The sequence below is a fragment of the Alternaria ventricosa genome (assembly GCF_023758065.1).
Source record: "Alternaria ventricosa strain BMP 2768 chromosome Unknown scaffold_20, whole genome shotgun sequence".
Lineage (NCBI taxonomy): Eukaryota > Fungi > Ascomycota > Dothideomycetes > Pleosporales > Pleosporaceae > Alternaria > Alternaria ventricosa.
The window spans coordinates 341,197-356,393 of NW_026055700.1; the positions used below are offsets into that span (position 1 = coordinate 341,197).

Below are 15,197 nucleotides of genomic sequence, written 5' to 3' on the forward strand. Positions count from 1 at the left end.
TCCGTCTTCGTCTTATGTCCTACAAGATGGGTTCAAATGCTTTTTACGCCAGTCACCCCTCCCAATACTCATGCAACCTATTCAACGCCTCGCGCTGCAAGAATGCTAACGAAGAGAAACAACCCAAAATACACAATCATCGCTTTCTGTATATCTTCACAACGCTTCATCCGCGGCTCCTTCTACTTCCACTCCAGGCCTTGGCTTCTCAGCGCGCAGCTTCCTCAAGAACAGCACTTAGATCCCGAGCACGTTGGATCCATGCCTGGTCGTCCATGTCGCGCCCCAAAACGTCGCTGCTTAGGATGATGCGCATCACTTCCGCTAGACCGATAGCGTTCTCGGGACCGCCGAATAGTGCGCCTGTTCGTCTGCTTACTGCACCCCATTGCTCCACAAGGTAGATGATCCACTTAACAAGTAGCTTGCGGTTTCGGCCAGCGAAAGGCTGTTCTTGCGCATACCACAGCGCTTCCAGTGTGGCAACCAGGCTTTCAAACGGCGCGTTAAGTTTGAGGAAGACGTCAATCGGCCATGTGAGGTTGCTGTTGAGTGCGAGGTTCTGCGCATTCGGCGCATTGGCATCGTGTACGTAGAACTCGAGGTCGTACTGGAGGAGGAGTTGTAGGACGATATTGACGGGAAAGACGTTGTCGTTGAGGTTGGTTCGGTGACCAAGGTCCTCGACCTTCAACGCGACAATTTCCCAAGGCGCGCCCTGTCGGTCGGCGAGCGCATTCCGATGTGTTTGGTCGATGAGGTTAGTCCATGTCGACCGAATGTCTGGTACACTGCGGTAGTCGGCGGCGTGGTATATCAGTAAGCAGATATCGTAGTATGCCGCTTGGTCGGCGTAGTCGTGGTAAAGCTAAGGCACTGTTAGTCAAGTCGTCTACAGAGGATCTTGCAATAACTTACTTCGTCAAGCGGGTGGATCTGGCCGTTGAGGTGGGCGATGACATCCTCTCTTCGCTTACCGGAAAGACGCTCGTCACCCTTGATCCTCTGTAGCACATCGTCTTGAATGTTGGCAATGTCTAGGTGGTCGGTGATGTTTCGCAGAAGTTCCTGTCTTGACTGCCTGTTGCGGACTCCATTCTCTGCGAAACCGTTCATCCGCGTCGAAGCATTCGCCTTTGCGCGCGACAAGTACTCAATCCTCTTTTCCAGTGTCAAGGGCAGGGTGCTCTTAGCAAGTTGGTATTGTGTCTCAGCAGCGCTGAGGTAGTCGTTGTAGTGGGCGTAGTAGCGCCACAACAGGTCCGCATGCGCGAGGTTCGTCTCCGAGCTTTGGCGCAGGTAGTCGACAACGAAAGGAGAGTTGATTTCAAGCAACCGCTCAGCCCAGCCGTTTTGCATGTACCAGTCGTACAGGTAATTTTGGAAGACCTCGTCGTCTGAGTTGTTGATTTGTTCATACGCTTCATGCTTGCGACGCGTGACCGGGGAGATGACACCGTCGGGCACAGGGCCCTGGGTATTGTAGGCGTGGTCTACAGCTTCGATGACCTGGCAGATCAATGTGTAGCAAGAGGCACGCTTGTCAAAGTATTCTCGACGCGCGTCATTCGGATCGACGTTCTGTTCGCTCTTGTCTCGTACCCAAGACAGAGCTTTGTTACCCCGGTCCCACTCTTGCGCAACCTTCAAAGCAAGTCTAATAGCACCTAAGTAACATATTAGTAGTGTCGAAGAACGGAGTGTTAGATAAGCTTACCCGCATAGAACTCGAGCTGAATGTACTGATTGACTGTAGCAGCCAGGTTTTCGTAACTCAGACTCTTCGCCACTTGCTCAAACAATCTCAGACTGTCATTGAGCAGGATGCGCCCGCGTTCGGCATTCGCACCAGAATCGGCGGCCTTCTTCAGACTCTCCTGTGCCTTGAAGATGACGACGTCGTCTGAGCTACAGAAGCTGCCACACTTTCTCCGCAGGGCTTCAGCAACAGATTCGACGTTAGAACCCTTGGCGATGTTACGGTTCACTATGGCCTTGACCAACTCCCTTGCAAGCTCTTTGCCCTCTTTGACAGAGAAAAGGCCTTGGAAGGTGAGCTGACGCACTCTCCCCTGTAACTGAGGATCCGGCAGAAGAACCAAAATGTCTTCTACGCGCTCCTCAAATAGTACCAGAACGAAAGATATGCCTTCAACGATGTTGTTGATCATCTGCAACAAGCTAGTAAGCGCTCTGTTCTCGCCCTGAAGCTCAACCTCTTCTTGTCGCGACGATGCGCGTCCAAGCGCTTCTGGACCGGCCAGACCTTCAATGAAGGATCTGTTTGATTCAAGGAACTCCTGAAGTTGAGCCAACGAGCGTTGCACTTCCTGCAACTTGGTGATCGGATGTGTCGATGTGAGAACTGGCCCGGTGGGAGTGACAGCCTCAGTGATGATTGGCGTGTTCCAGATTGAACGGATGATGCGTGACACGTACATGGCGATACCATCGTGTCTTGGTGAAGCGCGGACATTCTCCACACTCAAGCCTTCGACGGTTGCGCTCTCTGTCAAATGTGCTTTGCCGCCAAATTCGATGAACACCCTACGAGCGAAGTCAATGACCTCGGGATCAGTGACCTTCGCGATCCGCGAATCGGGTCCCACGTCAGAGCCTTGACCGCACGCAACCGCCAGAGCGGTAGCAGAAGTCTCAGCCAGGCCGTACTGCTTCGCCAGCTTGCGGATGTCGCCTTCAGCACCCTCGTGACCTCCATTCTTCACAATCGAGGCGAAGATATCGACAAGCCTCCTTCGTCGAACTGTTTCGATACCGGCGGATGTGATGATGGCGTATTCACTAAGGGGTTTGTCGAACTGGGTCGAAAGCTCGTTGCCAAATCCAAGCGGTTCATTCCTCGCTGAAAAGGGCTCTGACACCAAGCCGATATCCTGCACTCTGCCCATGAGTTCTGTGAACACACCGGTTTCAGTGTATCGCGGGGGTTCTGAGCTTTCGCGCTGGCCCAGCAATCCGGAGTGTGGTGCCGAGACGAACATGTGGTGGTTCTGATCGTTTGGCGCTAGGAGGACGAAAGAGAAGAAGGCGCCGGGCGCGTAACGGGTTGCGACAGTTGTCTCTCTGAGGTATCTCGACTCGAATCCAACCGCTGTACCACCCTGGTATGGCTGTACCTGAGTTGAATTGCTCTGCTGCGAAGGCTGACCGTCGTTGGGCGGGAAGCGGATGTGTCGTAGCTGCATGCTGTTAGGAGCGCTTGTACTGTTCGAGTTCCACTGTCCTCCAGACGTTGTGCTCAAATACAGCCTGCAGCCAGAGGATGTGATGGCCATTAGAGACAAGTTGTCCGCTTCTGTGCTAGAGATGGGGGTGAGGCCGATAATCTGCATCTTGTCCAGGACACCAGTGGGCCGCACAATGTGTCCACACATTGTCTCGATTTGTGTTCGCGTTCGGGTGAGGGAGCTCTCCAAGACGTTGGGCGCGCGCATGTAGTAGACCTTGATGGTACCGTTGGTGGAAAGCGTGTATAGGACGTTCCGGGTGTCATCAATCACCATCTGCTGAATGCCAGCCTGTCGCGTAGGTCCGTAGAATGGTAGCGTGGGTAGGCCGATGGAGGTCGTTACGTGGTTCGTCTTGCTGCACTTGCTGGAAAACCACTTGTCCTCCTGCTGGTAGTTCAGCTCGTATACGTCCTCGGTCTGGCCGTCGCCGAAGAAGATGCGCCCCGTTGTTGACGAGCCGGCAATCGCAGTCACGTTAATCTTCCTGACCGAGGTCGACAGTCCCGTCCGATACATTGTGATGCCATGAACGCCCTCGGGTCCTCGCTGGCACTCGACCGCTATCAGGAAGATGTCGGATACGGTCGCGACTACAAGGAGGTATTCGATGGTGCCAACAAAGACACCGGGACGCGGCTTGACGAGCTTGACGCATGTGATGTTGCTGGGTTGCTCTTCGAAACCGACGAGTTCGGGGTTCGGATGTGTGTAGTCCCAGAGGTAGACCTGGTTGTCGACGACGACCCAGGCGTGGTTGATTTCGGCGAACAGGCCCATGCTCGTCGACATCTGCGTGTGGTCCACCTGCTCAAAGACGGCTTCTGGGAGTTTGTAGGACCGCAGCTTCTGGAAAGGCGCCCAGGCTGGGCTGTTGGGGATCTCATACTCGCCAGAGATGCCCTCTAGACGGCGCTGTTAGCATCTCACCCAGCTTCTGCCGCTATACCTGACTACTCACGTCCAATGTACGCCTCTAGCGCGGGAAACCTGTTATCCCGATCCAGCATGCTGTTTATGGTCCGCGATGCGCGATCGATGGGGCTCTCGGCGGGCGGTGCAGGCAGCGCTTGCTGTTGCTGCGGCTGTGGTTGCGACATGGAGCCAGTTCGTGTGAAGCCTGGCCGGTTGGGCGCGGGCGTGTTGACGAAGGCGCCGGGGGTGGGGCGTTGCGGCGTCGCGGGCGCCATCTGGAAAGCCATGATGGATTGCGTGGAGAGTCGAAGGGATGCGCTGGTCGTGGCCCGGGTGAGAGCGAGCTTCAGATGGAGGTTGGGGGAACGCGCCGGTGAGATGGCGTGCACATGAGCTGCGCGCGGATGCGTCGATGAAATAAAATTAAGAAAGGCGCGCCGAGAGAAAGATCAAAAGGGTGCTCTGGCGCAATTGCGACGCTGAGGCTCAGGTACAAGCTGCAAAAGTGACGGCGGTCCACAACAAAAGAGATGCTTGGCGCGCAGGGATGCTAGCTGTTCGCGTCTGAGCGCGTTGGTAGTCCAAACTTTTGTGCTTTCAACTTTCCATGTTTGACTGACGACGTTTCGTTGCTCAACACATCCGCAGTCCAGCACTTCAAATACATCTTCCGTGGTCGCTCCTTCTAGTTGCAATCGCTCCTGCCACACACAATTCCCACACAGCAACACAGCAACACTCATACCCACCATGTCATTATTCCGCACAGCAATGCTGCCGAGGCAGCTCCTCACTCCCGCCCGCTCTCTATGCGTCCGCTATTCGTCTACTTCTACATCCGAAAATGTCATACTTCCTCGCCTGCAATCCGATCTTAAGACGGCCATGCGCGCAAAGAACAAGCCTGCACTGAACACCATCCGTGCACTGCAAGCCGAGATCATCAACGCATCAAAGACTGCCAAGCCAATCGAAACCGATGGAGCCCTGTACTCCCTCGTTCAAAAGCAGATCAAAGCCTCTTCGGCCTCAATTGAAGAGTTCCGAAATGCTAAGAGGGAGGACCTCGTCGAGAAAGAGCAGGCGCACCTGGATGTGCTGAAGGGTTATGCGCAGGAGATTCCGCTAGTGGAGAACAGTGAGGTGGACGCGTTAGTCAAGAGCGTGATCGAAGGACTAGAGGAGGGCAAGAGGAGTTTTGGCAGCGTTATGGGTAAAGTCATGGGTGGTCTCAAGGGACGGCCATTTGATCTAGAGTATGTCACCAAAAAGATCCAAGAAGCTGTTGGAGCCAAATAAGCCACACGATGCGCTGGGTGGGATTGGGCGAATTGTAGCATAACTGTACATCTATCATGTAGACTACGGACTCCTCTCCAAACGAGGTAACGAAAGAGACGGCCAGATTACGACACCGAAGAGTATCCGTCATCGTCGATTATTGCTTTTCCGTGGGGTTAGCAGATCCATCATCATGGTACACACGTTCTTTGCGGGGTATCGCTACCATCGGTCTGTAAGCCCCCAGAACGTGGCAGCAGTGACAACCCAACGTCGAAAAGTTTCGCCGAAAGCGTTGGGAACGTCTGTTCCCTTTGAAGCCCAAGCCGCAGCGTTGCAACGCAGTGAGCAACCGTGGCTGAGGCTGCGCTAGGCGGTGAACTGCGCCGCGGTCCGCTTCCAAGCTCGTGCCCTGACGTCACCGCTTGTCAAGACTTCGTTCTGCGGACATGCATCCCATCCAATACGGCCGACGACCAGGAACTCACGGTAAGGATAGCCTGGCGTCCTCAAAGGCCCTTTGGGCAACAAGACCAAGTATTTCCTCTCCCGATCATGGCGAAGAACATGTCGAGATCTCACATGACAGTGGAAAATGCCCAACATCAGCCCGAGTCCACATTGATTCACATGAAACTGAACCATGGGGAACTCCGCGACAAATGAGAAACCATGTAACACCAGGGGTGCGTCCCTCCAGTCATGGCGCCGGTTAGCGCCCAGTCCAGATGCAGCCCTGGCATGATGCGCGAGCGCCGATGACGAAGCCCGTCGCGAATCCTGCATCTAAAGTTGGTCGCACCCACCCACCACCAATTCTCCGGCAGGCTTTGGATCCAAGACACTTATATTCTCGTGTGTCCGCTTGTTGCGCCGCCGTCAGTCTGTCGCATTCCCGTTGCCGTGCTTCCTAGCGCACACCTTATTCTCTTGTGACATCTTCCGACACATAACCGGCAGCCCCGCACCCTACTCCTACATCACCACCCATCGACGAGCCGCACCTGACTATCCAACATGTCGGCGTACCGCTCCTCAACGGGCAATCTGGATCGCTTTGACGAGCCGCCTCGTGGCGGTCCCCAGCGATGGGATCGCGACAGGTTTGAGAGCATGCGAAGGGGACCTCCTCCTCCGCCACCACCGGGCGGAAGTGTGGCTGGCGGTAGCAGCCGTGGTGGGCGCGACGATTACGACCACTACCGCTTCCAAGAGCATGATCGTTTCCCCGGAGGCCATCGTGACATTGATTTCCATGAAGACCGCGCACGCCGAGGCCCCGCTGTCATGGAAAGAGAACGCTACCACGAAGAAGATCGCTTCGACCGCCCTCATCGCCGCGCTCCCTCTGAGATGTTCCACGAGCCGACTCCCTCCGAGATTGCCAACCAAGCACTTGCCCCCTACCGCCGCAGGTCCGTTATCGACAAGGACATCAACATCGATATCGACATCAATGAGCGCCGGCCAGCCCCTCGCCCGCCCAGGCCGTCACGGCCGCAGTTCATGCGCCGTCAATCATCTCTCGACACTTTTGACCGCAAACCCCTGCCACGCTATGGCGACGTAGAGAGGTACGAGAGGTACGAAGACCACGAGTGGCGTCCACCAGCCAATGTTCCCATTCCACTTCCTATCCGTGAGCGTCGCCGATCACCACCTCGTCGTTTCCACGAGGAAGATGATTTTGAAGAGATCCGATATGACGACCGCGGCGGAAGGGGCCGGGAACGAGAAGACTACCGAGAAGTCGAAGTCCACCGCGAAAAGAGCAGAGTCCGAAGAAGCAAGAGCGTAGCAGCAAAGTCAACTCGCAGCTCTTCAATCTCCAGCTTTGAGGAAATCCAGCCTTCCCGAGCCACCTGGGGTAAGAAGGGCAAGACGAGACTTCCCAAGCGCCTGGTCAAGAAGCAAGCCGTTATCGACTTGGGCTACCCATACGAGGAAGAGGTAAGCCATCCGCACGCATTACTGGAATGCCACTAATTTTAGCAGGACGATTTTATCGTTGTTACCCGAGCACTCGAGAAAGAGCACATCGACGAGGTCATCAAGATCAGCGAGAACTACAAAGAGGGTACGTATTCGCCAATATCTTTACAACCCTTTCTAACCACGAGCAGAGAAAATCACATACGTCTACGAAGAGAAGGTGGAGGACGCCCCACCGCCACCACCCTCCATTGCACCACCAGCATCAGTCATCGCACCTCCCCCACCACCCCCTCAAGAATTCCAACCTCCGCCGCCCTCCGTAGTCCACGCACCTCCTCCACCCCCACAATCAGTATACCAACAACCCCCACCCCAAGTGATATACGCCCCATCCCACCACGCGCCAACCGTCTACGCACCCTCCGAGCGCGCCCCCTCCCCCTCCATCCACGAACACGAGCGCTACGTCGAAATCGACCGCTCAGCCGCCATCCACGGCCCGGCCACGGCCTTCCTCCCCGAAGGCCGACAGCTCGTGCGCCGCGACGACCGGCGCTCCGAGCGCGAGATCCGCGACGAAATCCGTTTCCTCGAGGAGGAGCGCCGCATGCTCAAGTACGAGCGCGAGGGCGACCGCGAGTATGAGTTTGTTGAGCGTACGCCCCGCAAGGAGGTTATGCGCGTTGACAGAGACCGGAAGGGTAGGTTAGCCCTTGTTCGCTCGGCCCATTAGCACACTTCTTGAACGGCTCGTTGATTCTTCTGGTAGTTCTGGTTCGAAAGGATAAACCGAATCCTAAGATTGTGGCGTTGGCTATGGGGGCGCTTTCTTAAGCTTGGGATTTCAACACGATTTTGAAGTGGAAAAGTGGCAGGCCATCTGGATGCTTCTGTCTGGAAGTTGGAAGTGGGTGGAGATGGGGCTGTTGGTGCAGCATTTTCTTCTTTATGGTTTTTTGATGAGTTACGGCCGGTTATTTGGATTCTTCTTCTTCTTCTTTTCTCACGCTCTATTGCACATGAGTACTATTTTGGCTTTGGAAGGCGCGCATATACAGGCAAATTACATCATGCTATGAGTTATGTATGATAACGAATGTTTATGATCACAATGCGTTTGTCCAATCAACTTTATTGTGAGTGGAGTCTGTATCGGTCTATCTAAGCTTGAAGAGACACCATCAACTCTTCGAAGGCTCATGAATATGGATGTCAAGTGTTATGATATTGTTCGTAAATCATGTCGGGTTGATGGGTATGTCCAGTCTATATATACCGCGCTTTTGTTGAACCTCAACCGGAAGCCTCTATGTCCCAGGAATTTTCACCTAGCCATACACTACACAGCAGTAAATCTCGAAAGACTTCCTCTTGTACTCCGGATCCCCCTCACAACACATGAGGATCTACTTCCACAATCGGCCCAGTATACGACTTCTTCGCAAACAACAAGTAGTACGCCACGCTAAATGCGGCCACCGCCCCCGTCACCACACCCGCCCAATTCATGTTTACTAGATCCGGATGGGGCTGGCTAGGCCAGAAGCTGAAGAAGATGATGAGAGTAAGGTAGCAAATGGCAACAACATTATTCGCAACGCCCCATGCACCCTTGAGACGCCACGGACCCCAGGTCAGACTGCGATCGTACGCCTCGTCCACTTGCGCTTCGTTGAAGATAGTATGCGAAGAGTCTGGGTTGTCTAGGTCGCCGCGGACGCGGCGCCAGAGGAGGAGGCCGATGGCGAGGAGGTAGGAGAGGTAGAAGCCTTCTAGGACGAGGGATATTGTGCCGTTGAAGGCGGCGCTGTTGCCGATGTTGATGAGGGCGAGAAGGGCGGCGAAGACGGTTACGACGAGGATGGAGACGACGGGGATGGTGCTTCGTTTGTCGATCTGTATGGTGTTAGTAGAGAGCTTTTAGGTCGTTTGTCGATCAAAAGGTGTACTTACCATACTGAGAGCGCGAGAGAAAGGAAGGCCGCGGTCTCGTGCGAACGACCATGTCATGCGCGATGCAGCTGCAAGGCACCCCATTGCACTGCAGAATTCGAGTAGGACGATGATTGCAACCATGATTGTAGCACCGGCCTCGGAACCGACAGCCTGTGTGAAGATGCGGAGAAAAGGCGCGGTTGTCGCTTCTTGGTCGCTGAGTAAGTCTGTGATATCGTGGGCGCTGAAGAGAACGGCGAAGAGCATTCCTAAAGCCAATGTGCCGTTAATGACGAGACTGAGAAGCATTGAACGTGGAACGTCGGTGCTGGCATTTTTTACCTCTTCAGACATCTACTTTGTTAGCAGGGAAAGAAAGATTAGAATGTAGAGCTTACATGAACGACTGAGTCAGTTCCAACGAACGCCAGAGCATTGCCCTGTAGTCCCACAAAGAACGCCAGAGTCGGCGTGCTCCACTCTCCTTCGTTATGGAACATTGTGAAGATCCTCTTGGCCGAATTGTGGCTCGATGGCAAGTAGATCAGTGGCACTAGAATGCCAAAGAAGCCAAGGATGTGGACGATGAGGACGACGACTTCGATCGTGGGAAGCGCTCCGCTTATAAAGACGTTGATGAAGACACATAAGAGCAGTATACCCCAGAGAAGCAGCGTGCCGTGCCAGCCTTCGCGGATATATGTGTTCTCGAGATCATTCAGACTGACCAACTGCAGGATCAAGTCGGCTACAAAGTAGCATACGGAAGTAAGAGCTGCGATCCAGCCGATGACAGTGAGCCAGCTTAAGATGATTAATATGATTAGAATCGCTTTGGAAGTTGACGAACTTACCAGTCACGTAACTGAGGAACTTCCTGTTTGAGCGCGGCGCCAGTAAAGAGACCCAGTGATACTGGCCACCAGAAGTCGGGACGGCGCTTGCAAGTTCACCAATGCAGACAAAGACGGAGAAGTTGCCCAGCCATATCAGTATGAAGCCGTAGATGAGACCAGCAGGTCCGCCGCTGTAGTCATCGTCAGTTGCTGCTGGAACGCTGTATAGGTTGAGCACTTACTTTTGGAAGCCTATTGAAAAGATACTGCCATGACGTCAGCCAGGTAGTTGGTGTCAGTTATGTGGACTTACACAAGCAAAGTCTCCCAGGTGCACATCAACCCGCAAGAGAGACCGGTCATAGACACCAGTCCGAAGCGACGCTACCATGATCAGACCGGACAAACATATTGTCAAAAGTGCGCATACCTTCAACACCTGCTTCTTTCCCACTTTCGCCAATTCATATCTGTCGTGATCGAACTGCTGGCCTTTGCCTTCCGAAATGGAGCCCCGGCCCCTCGGCCGCAGAGGCTCATGGTTGAACCTCTGTAGTTCGATGTGCTTCTCCATGATAGCCTTGGTTCCAGCTTTTCAATGTGCGGCTTGTTGAGCAACAAGACGGATACGACCGCAGTACGTAGTAACAAATGTCGAGCAAGCAGGCAGACCAGAAAGGAAAGAGAATACCCAGAAGGTGTGTCGTGATACAGGACGCATGCAATGCAAGTAAATCTCGATATATATCTCTTCCAGAGGTAACGTGCGCCATGTGCAGATGTCCACGGGTGGATGCGGTAGTACGGTGATCGCCGGCAAAGACGGTAGTGAGGTCGGTCTAGGAGGCGGTCGCTCGGCAATGCAACTAAGCGTCCGAGTGAAAGACACCAAGCCAACGTTTCGCACCGCAAAGGCAGTTGTAGGCTCTCTGCAGTGACGGCGGCAGCTCGCAAGTCGACGTATCGCACTGCAGTCGTAGTTTCAGAGGGCACCCCACAGTGAAACGGGCGTTGATTGGTGCCTCGGTCGCACACCATTGGGTGCCTAACCTGCGGAAAGCGGTGACATGCATTCCTGCAGACCCTTGTTCGCATGTATTAAGTGTGGTAGAGGCGAAATTAACATTCTCCGGTCTTCGCGTGTTTGTCAAACGGCATGGTCGATGCTAGAACGGACAGATGCGTGTTTGCACCAGGGCGTCGCGCTTTGCATATGCCCAAGAAAGAGGCGTTCGTACTTCCCGAACTCAGCAGTAGATCGTGATGGCTTTCAATCGCGAAAAGGGGTTCAGAGCGTCATTCGTCGTTGCATGTCACTCAGCGTGCAACATTGGGCCGCCGTAGTCTCCCTTCGGCATGCTGATCGAGGGTAGAGCATGCGGCATGTGGTCACAATAACGGCTGTCATACCGTTGTAGTCGAAGGCATTGACCTCCCGGCAGATTCTCCGTGGCACGAATTGGACGATGAGCGGTGCGGTGGTTGGGGAATGAGGGAAGACGGAGGGGGTGGCTCCGGGGTTCATTCCATCTTGTGTCACGCTAGTTAGTAATCTCCTGCCCATGTGGGAAGCCACCTCCTCCATCCGTGCACACACTCTCAACGGCTATCATGACGCATCGCGATATCTGTTCCAGCATTCCAAACGAGTCGTGTGGTGCTTTTGTGTCCTAGAGGTTCCATGCGAGCAGAGAATGCGTTACCAGAACACAACCAGGCCGATCTCAATGTGGCGTCTAGCTATTCTGTCCCTTGCACAGAGTCCACTACCAACACCTGCACGCCTCAGCGTGACTCTCAGACATCGTACTATTGTCGGGAACCTGCGCAGATGCAGTTCACGCGTGTTGCATCTCGATCTACTCTTAGAGGCTGACATATGCAGCCACAGGCATGCCGCGTTACATCTCCTAGTAGGAGTCCAACTGCGGCATGCTACAGGGGGCGAAAGTCCAAGAAGGCGCACGACTTCCTGTTGACTGGAGCAAGCGTGGGGCTAACTCGAATGCCGGACTTGGTATCGGGCTTGACCCGCCTCGCGTACAAGTTATGCTCATTCAAGGTTTTTCAGCCTATGAGCAATTTGGACTGGGTACTCGCAGATAAGTGGCATGTCAGTTCTAAACCTTCAGATGGATAGTTGCAATTGGAACCAGCTCACTAATCTTGAAGGCTGGAACTCATGCGTGAGCCACGCGACGATTGGCACTGCAAAACGTTCGCACAGCTTCACAGGCCCACGGGGATACCACATCGCCGGAGCTTCGACTGTAATCTCACGCGTATCATGTCAGAGTGTTCAAGCATTTCAACGTCAACACTGGTCAACAAACGAGTCAGTATGTTTTTGATATAGCTAGGGACCCTGAAGGTCATACAGAAGTGGATTCGTTGGATTTCAGCACTGAATTATTGGGTATATAAGTCTTGATGCGACCGCAAAAGCGCCTTAAACGAGCGAACATCAACGCAAAATCGCGATCTCATCACTGGAAGCATCGCCACGCTTTGCTCCCACGTCTTCCCACTCTGCACTAACAACAGTAGTCTTCAGAATCTTTGGAAAGCTCCCAGTACTTGCGGTCTCCCATCTTTTGTCATCCCATCGCTTCTCTCCATCGTGCTTGTGATGTACAGCTGTTATTTCGACATCCATTTCGCCGTCAGGTCGCGGAGGGCCTCCAGGGATACCCGATGCGGAATTCGCATTTGTCGTTCTACTGTGTGAGAACATTGGTAGGAAGCGTTTGAGCCCGCCACCTTCCACCTGACTCTTCCGACTATGTTTTGTTCCGCCACCGACTTTCGAGGCGATGCTAGAGAGCTGATACGAATCGCTTTTCGTGCGCGAGTAGCCGTGCTCTGTAGTCGTACCTCGGCGTCGTATATCGTCGGTACCGTAGAGGCCTGATGGGACGTGCTCCAGGAGCGGTCGTAGGTAGGGTACGCATGATGTGAGGATGGTGATGCACTCAATGATCTGAGTGACGAGTGTCCATGTCCAGAGGTCTTTCGTCGGGTTGGGTGAAGCGAAGCCGTGGAGGAACGCCATTTGGGCGGCAGTCGCTGCGATGTCTCTGTGGCGCATTAGTAGAAGACTACTATGATAGTTATATGCAGAACTTACAGTGATCGTGCGCCGAAAAACGTCAAGATCGTAACTTTCTTGCTCGTGCTCATTTGTAGCGTCATAATTACGTGAACCGGGAACAGTATGAGTGCCAAATCCGTCAGTATGTTCACGACGCCCACGGACTGCCAAAAAGCGGCCTCCTCGAAGTTTCAGCAATATCAATGAAGACGGTGGAATTCTTACATACCAAGTCGAAGCATCTTCCTCCTCTGTCAAGGAAGCGCCATGGCTCTTCAGCGCCGCATTGAAACGCAGACACAAGTCCGGACAGGATGCTCCAAGAAGCGATGAAGACGGTGAGTAGCAAGCCTAAGATCCGGTGTAGTTTAGATGCGGTCAGAATCTTTAGCAGCGAGATGATGGACAACTTTGCGAAACATAGAGTCGCGATGTAGAGCAGCTTGTTCGCATACTCGGCCTACAAAATAAGTTAACAGAATATCAATGTAGTCACCGGTCACTAAGCCGCTTACTTTCTGATACGCCAAGATCTGATCTTCGGTCAACAGCAGGATGTCTCGCCCAAGGCCATTACCTGTCTGGACACTAACAGAGACACCAGAGCCTATAGTCGCAATCTATTTCCCATCAGTCAGCAAAAGCGGGATTTAAAACGATAATCCAGCTCAATCAAACGCGACGTACCAAAGCCAGCAAGACAAAACCATCGTCAATATCGAAGCTCCGCTTCAACGCACGCTTGGTAACAAGCCTAGTCAGGACCGCCAACGCGGAGGTAATCAAGAGAACCCACGTAATCACATTGATGTACGGACCGACATCCGCGCTGCTTCCCGATTGGCGCGGGAGGGGATGATGGGAAGAAGCAAAAGGAGATTGCGGCATCATTGCATCGTATCCGAGGTTAGAATGGCCAGATACCGACGAAGTGAGTGCGCCAGTAATAGGTAGCGAGGTATTATGCGTGGCCTATCACGCGCAAGAATAGACAAGAGAAGGCGTGCAAACAGGCCGTTTGTTCGATTGTATGAAAGTGGAGCTTACAAACGCGCTCAACCGTCTAATACCGACATGACGTGCAAGTAATGTGAGATTGCGAGCTGCCACCGTGTAGGTAACCTGCATTGAGGGCTCGCTCACAATCACCATAGCACACGCTGTCATTATCCGCTCTCAATCTTGGAGCGAGACACTTGCAAACAAGCGAAGTCAGTTGGATTGTTAGTAGACCAGGGGAAAGGGGTCTGCTAGACCAGGAAGCGGCGGTACGACGTTGCGCAAGTGTAGCCACACAGAGGGACGAACATGCAAGGTCGGCCAGACGCTTGTGTATCCTTGGTTGAACATTCTTCTGTTTCAAAGAGGTGTTTGTGCTACTGCGCCGGAAGTTCGGGTCAGGTTAGGATTTGCTGGTATGTTAGTGAAAGGTACACGTCGGAAGCTACGGGAGTAAGCGGCGGAGGAAAGCCAGTATGTTAGCTCGCTAGCTACAACGACACTCGTCATCTTCCAATCGCTGATTAGCTCAATCTGGGATCTTCTACCGTGGTGTGACCTTTGTGACACACCAGGCTCGGCAATGTGTCACGACTGTACGTTGCCGGGCGATTGATGGTCAATTGGCCAATGCCGTCGTGGAACATTTGCCAGCACATATCTTGTGCAGTGTTCCATTGATACGCGAGCTTGCAGTGGGGCGGTCGCTGCCCGTCAGATGATGGCTGCTCACAGGTTGTTGCATGAAAAAGGCCGTGGAATTAGCCAAGACAGATCGGAATGTTCAGGGCTGAGCAAGTAAGGTAGAGCAGTAGAAATCTCGAAATTAGTCGTATTTGATCATGTTGCTATGGCGGCCCTGGCGGCTAGAGCGACAACGCATGCGGGAAAAGGACTCCACCTCTTTCGTATGCGCAAGTAGATGGCATAATTGTCGGTAAAAGAATTCCGGTGGCT

At 53.5% G+C, this 15,197-nt stretch overlaps 5 protein-coding genes across 5 annotated transcripts; 2 read left to right on the plus strand and 3 right to left on the minus strand.

The window, feature by feature from the left end:
• Positions 1–208: 208 nt before the first annotated feature.
• J4E93_009294 (uncharacterized protein) lies at positions 209–4,450 on the minus strand (the record flags this gene model as incomplete). The annotated part of the gene is made up of 4 exons (XM_049347187.1): positions 209–868; positions 919–1,667; positions 1,718–4,153; positions 4,210–4,450. 4 exons carry the CDS (start codon positions 4,448–4,450, stop codon positions 209–211), a joined length of 4,086 nt encoding a protein of 1,361 aa, XP_049195751.1.
• A 463-nt stretch (positions 4,451–4,913) lies between these two features.
• Positions 4,914–5,462, plus strand: AIM41 (Altered inheritance of mitochondria protein 41 mitochondrial; the record flags this gene model as incomplete). Its single annotated transcript, XM_049347188.1, has 1 exon — positions 4,914–5,462. One exon carries the CDS (start codon positions 4,914–4,916, stop codon positions 5,460–5,462), a length of 549 nt encoding a protein of 182 aa, XP_049195752.1.
• A 999-nt stretch (positions 5,463–6,461) lies between these two features.
• J4E93_009296 (uncharacterized protein) lies at positions 6,462–8,112 on the plus strand (the record flags this gene model as incomplete). The annotated part of the gene is made up of 3 exons (XM_049347189.1): positions 6,462–7,394; positions 7,440–7,521; positions 7,568–8,112. 3 exons carry the CDS (start codon positions 6,462–6,464, stop codon positions 8,110–8,112), a joined length of 1,560 nt encoding a protein of 519 aa, XP_049195753.1.
• Positions 8,113–8,768: 656 nt separating this feature from the next.
• Positions 8,769–10,724, minus strand: J4E93_009297 (uncharacterized protein; the record flags this gene model as incomplete). Its single annotated transcript, XM_049347190.1, has 7 exons — positions 8,769–9,275; positions 9,333–9,668; positions 9,713–10,062; positions 10,169–10,341; positions 10,393–10,416; positions 10,464–10,534; positions 10,581–10,724. 7 exons carry the CDS (start codon positions 10,722–10,724, stop codon positions 8,769–8,771), a joined length of 1,605 nt encoding a protein of 534 aa, XP_049195754.1.
• Positions 10,725–12,614: 1,890 nt separating this feature from the next.
• Positions 12,615–13,330, minus strand: J4E93_009298 (uncharacterized protein; the record flags this gene model as incomplete). Its single annotated transcript, XM_049347191.1, has 2 exons — positions 12,615–13,227; positions 13,278–13,330. 2 exons carry the CDS (start codon positions 13,328–13,330, stop codon positions 12,615–12,617), a joined length of 666 nt encoding a protein of 221 aa, XP_049195755.1.
• Between the last annotated feature and the right edge of the window lie 1,867 nt (positions 13,331–15,197).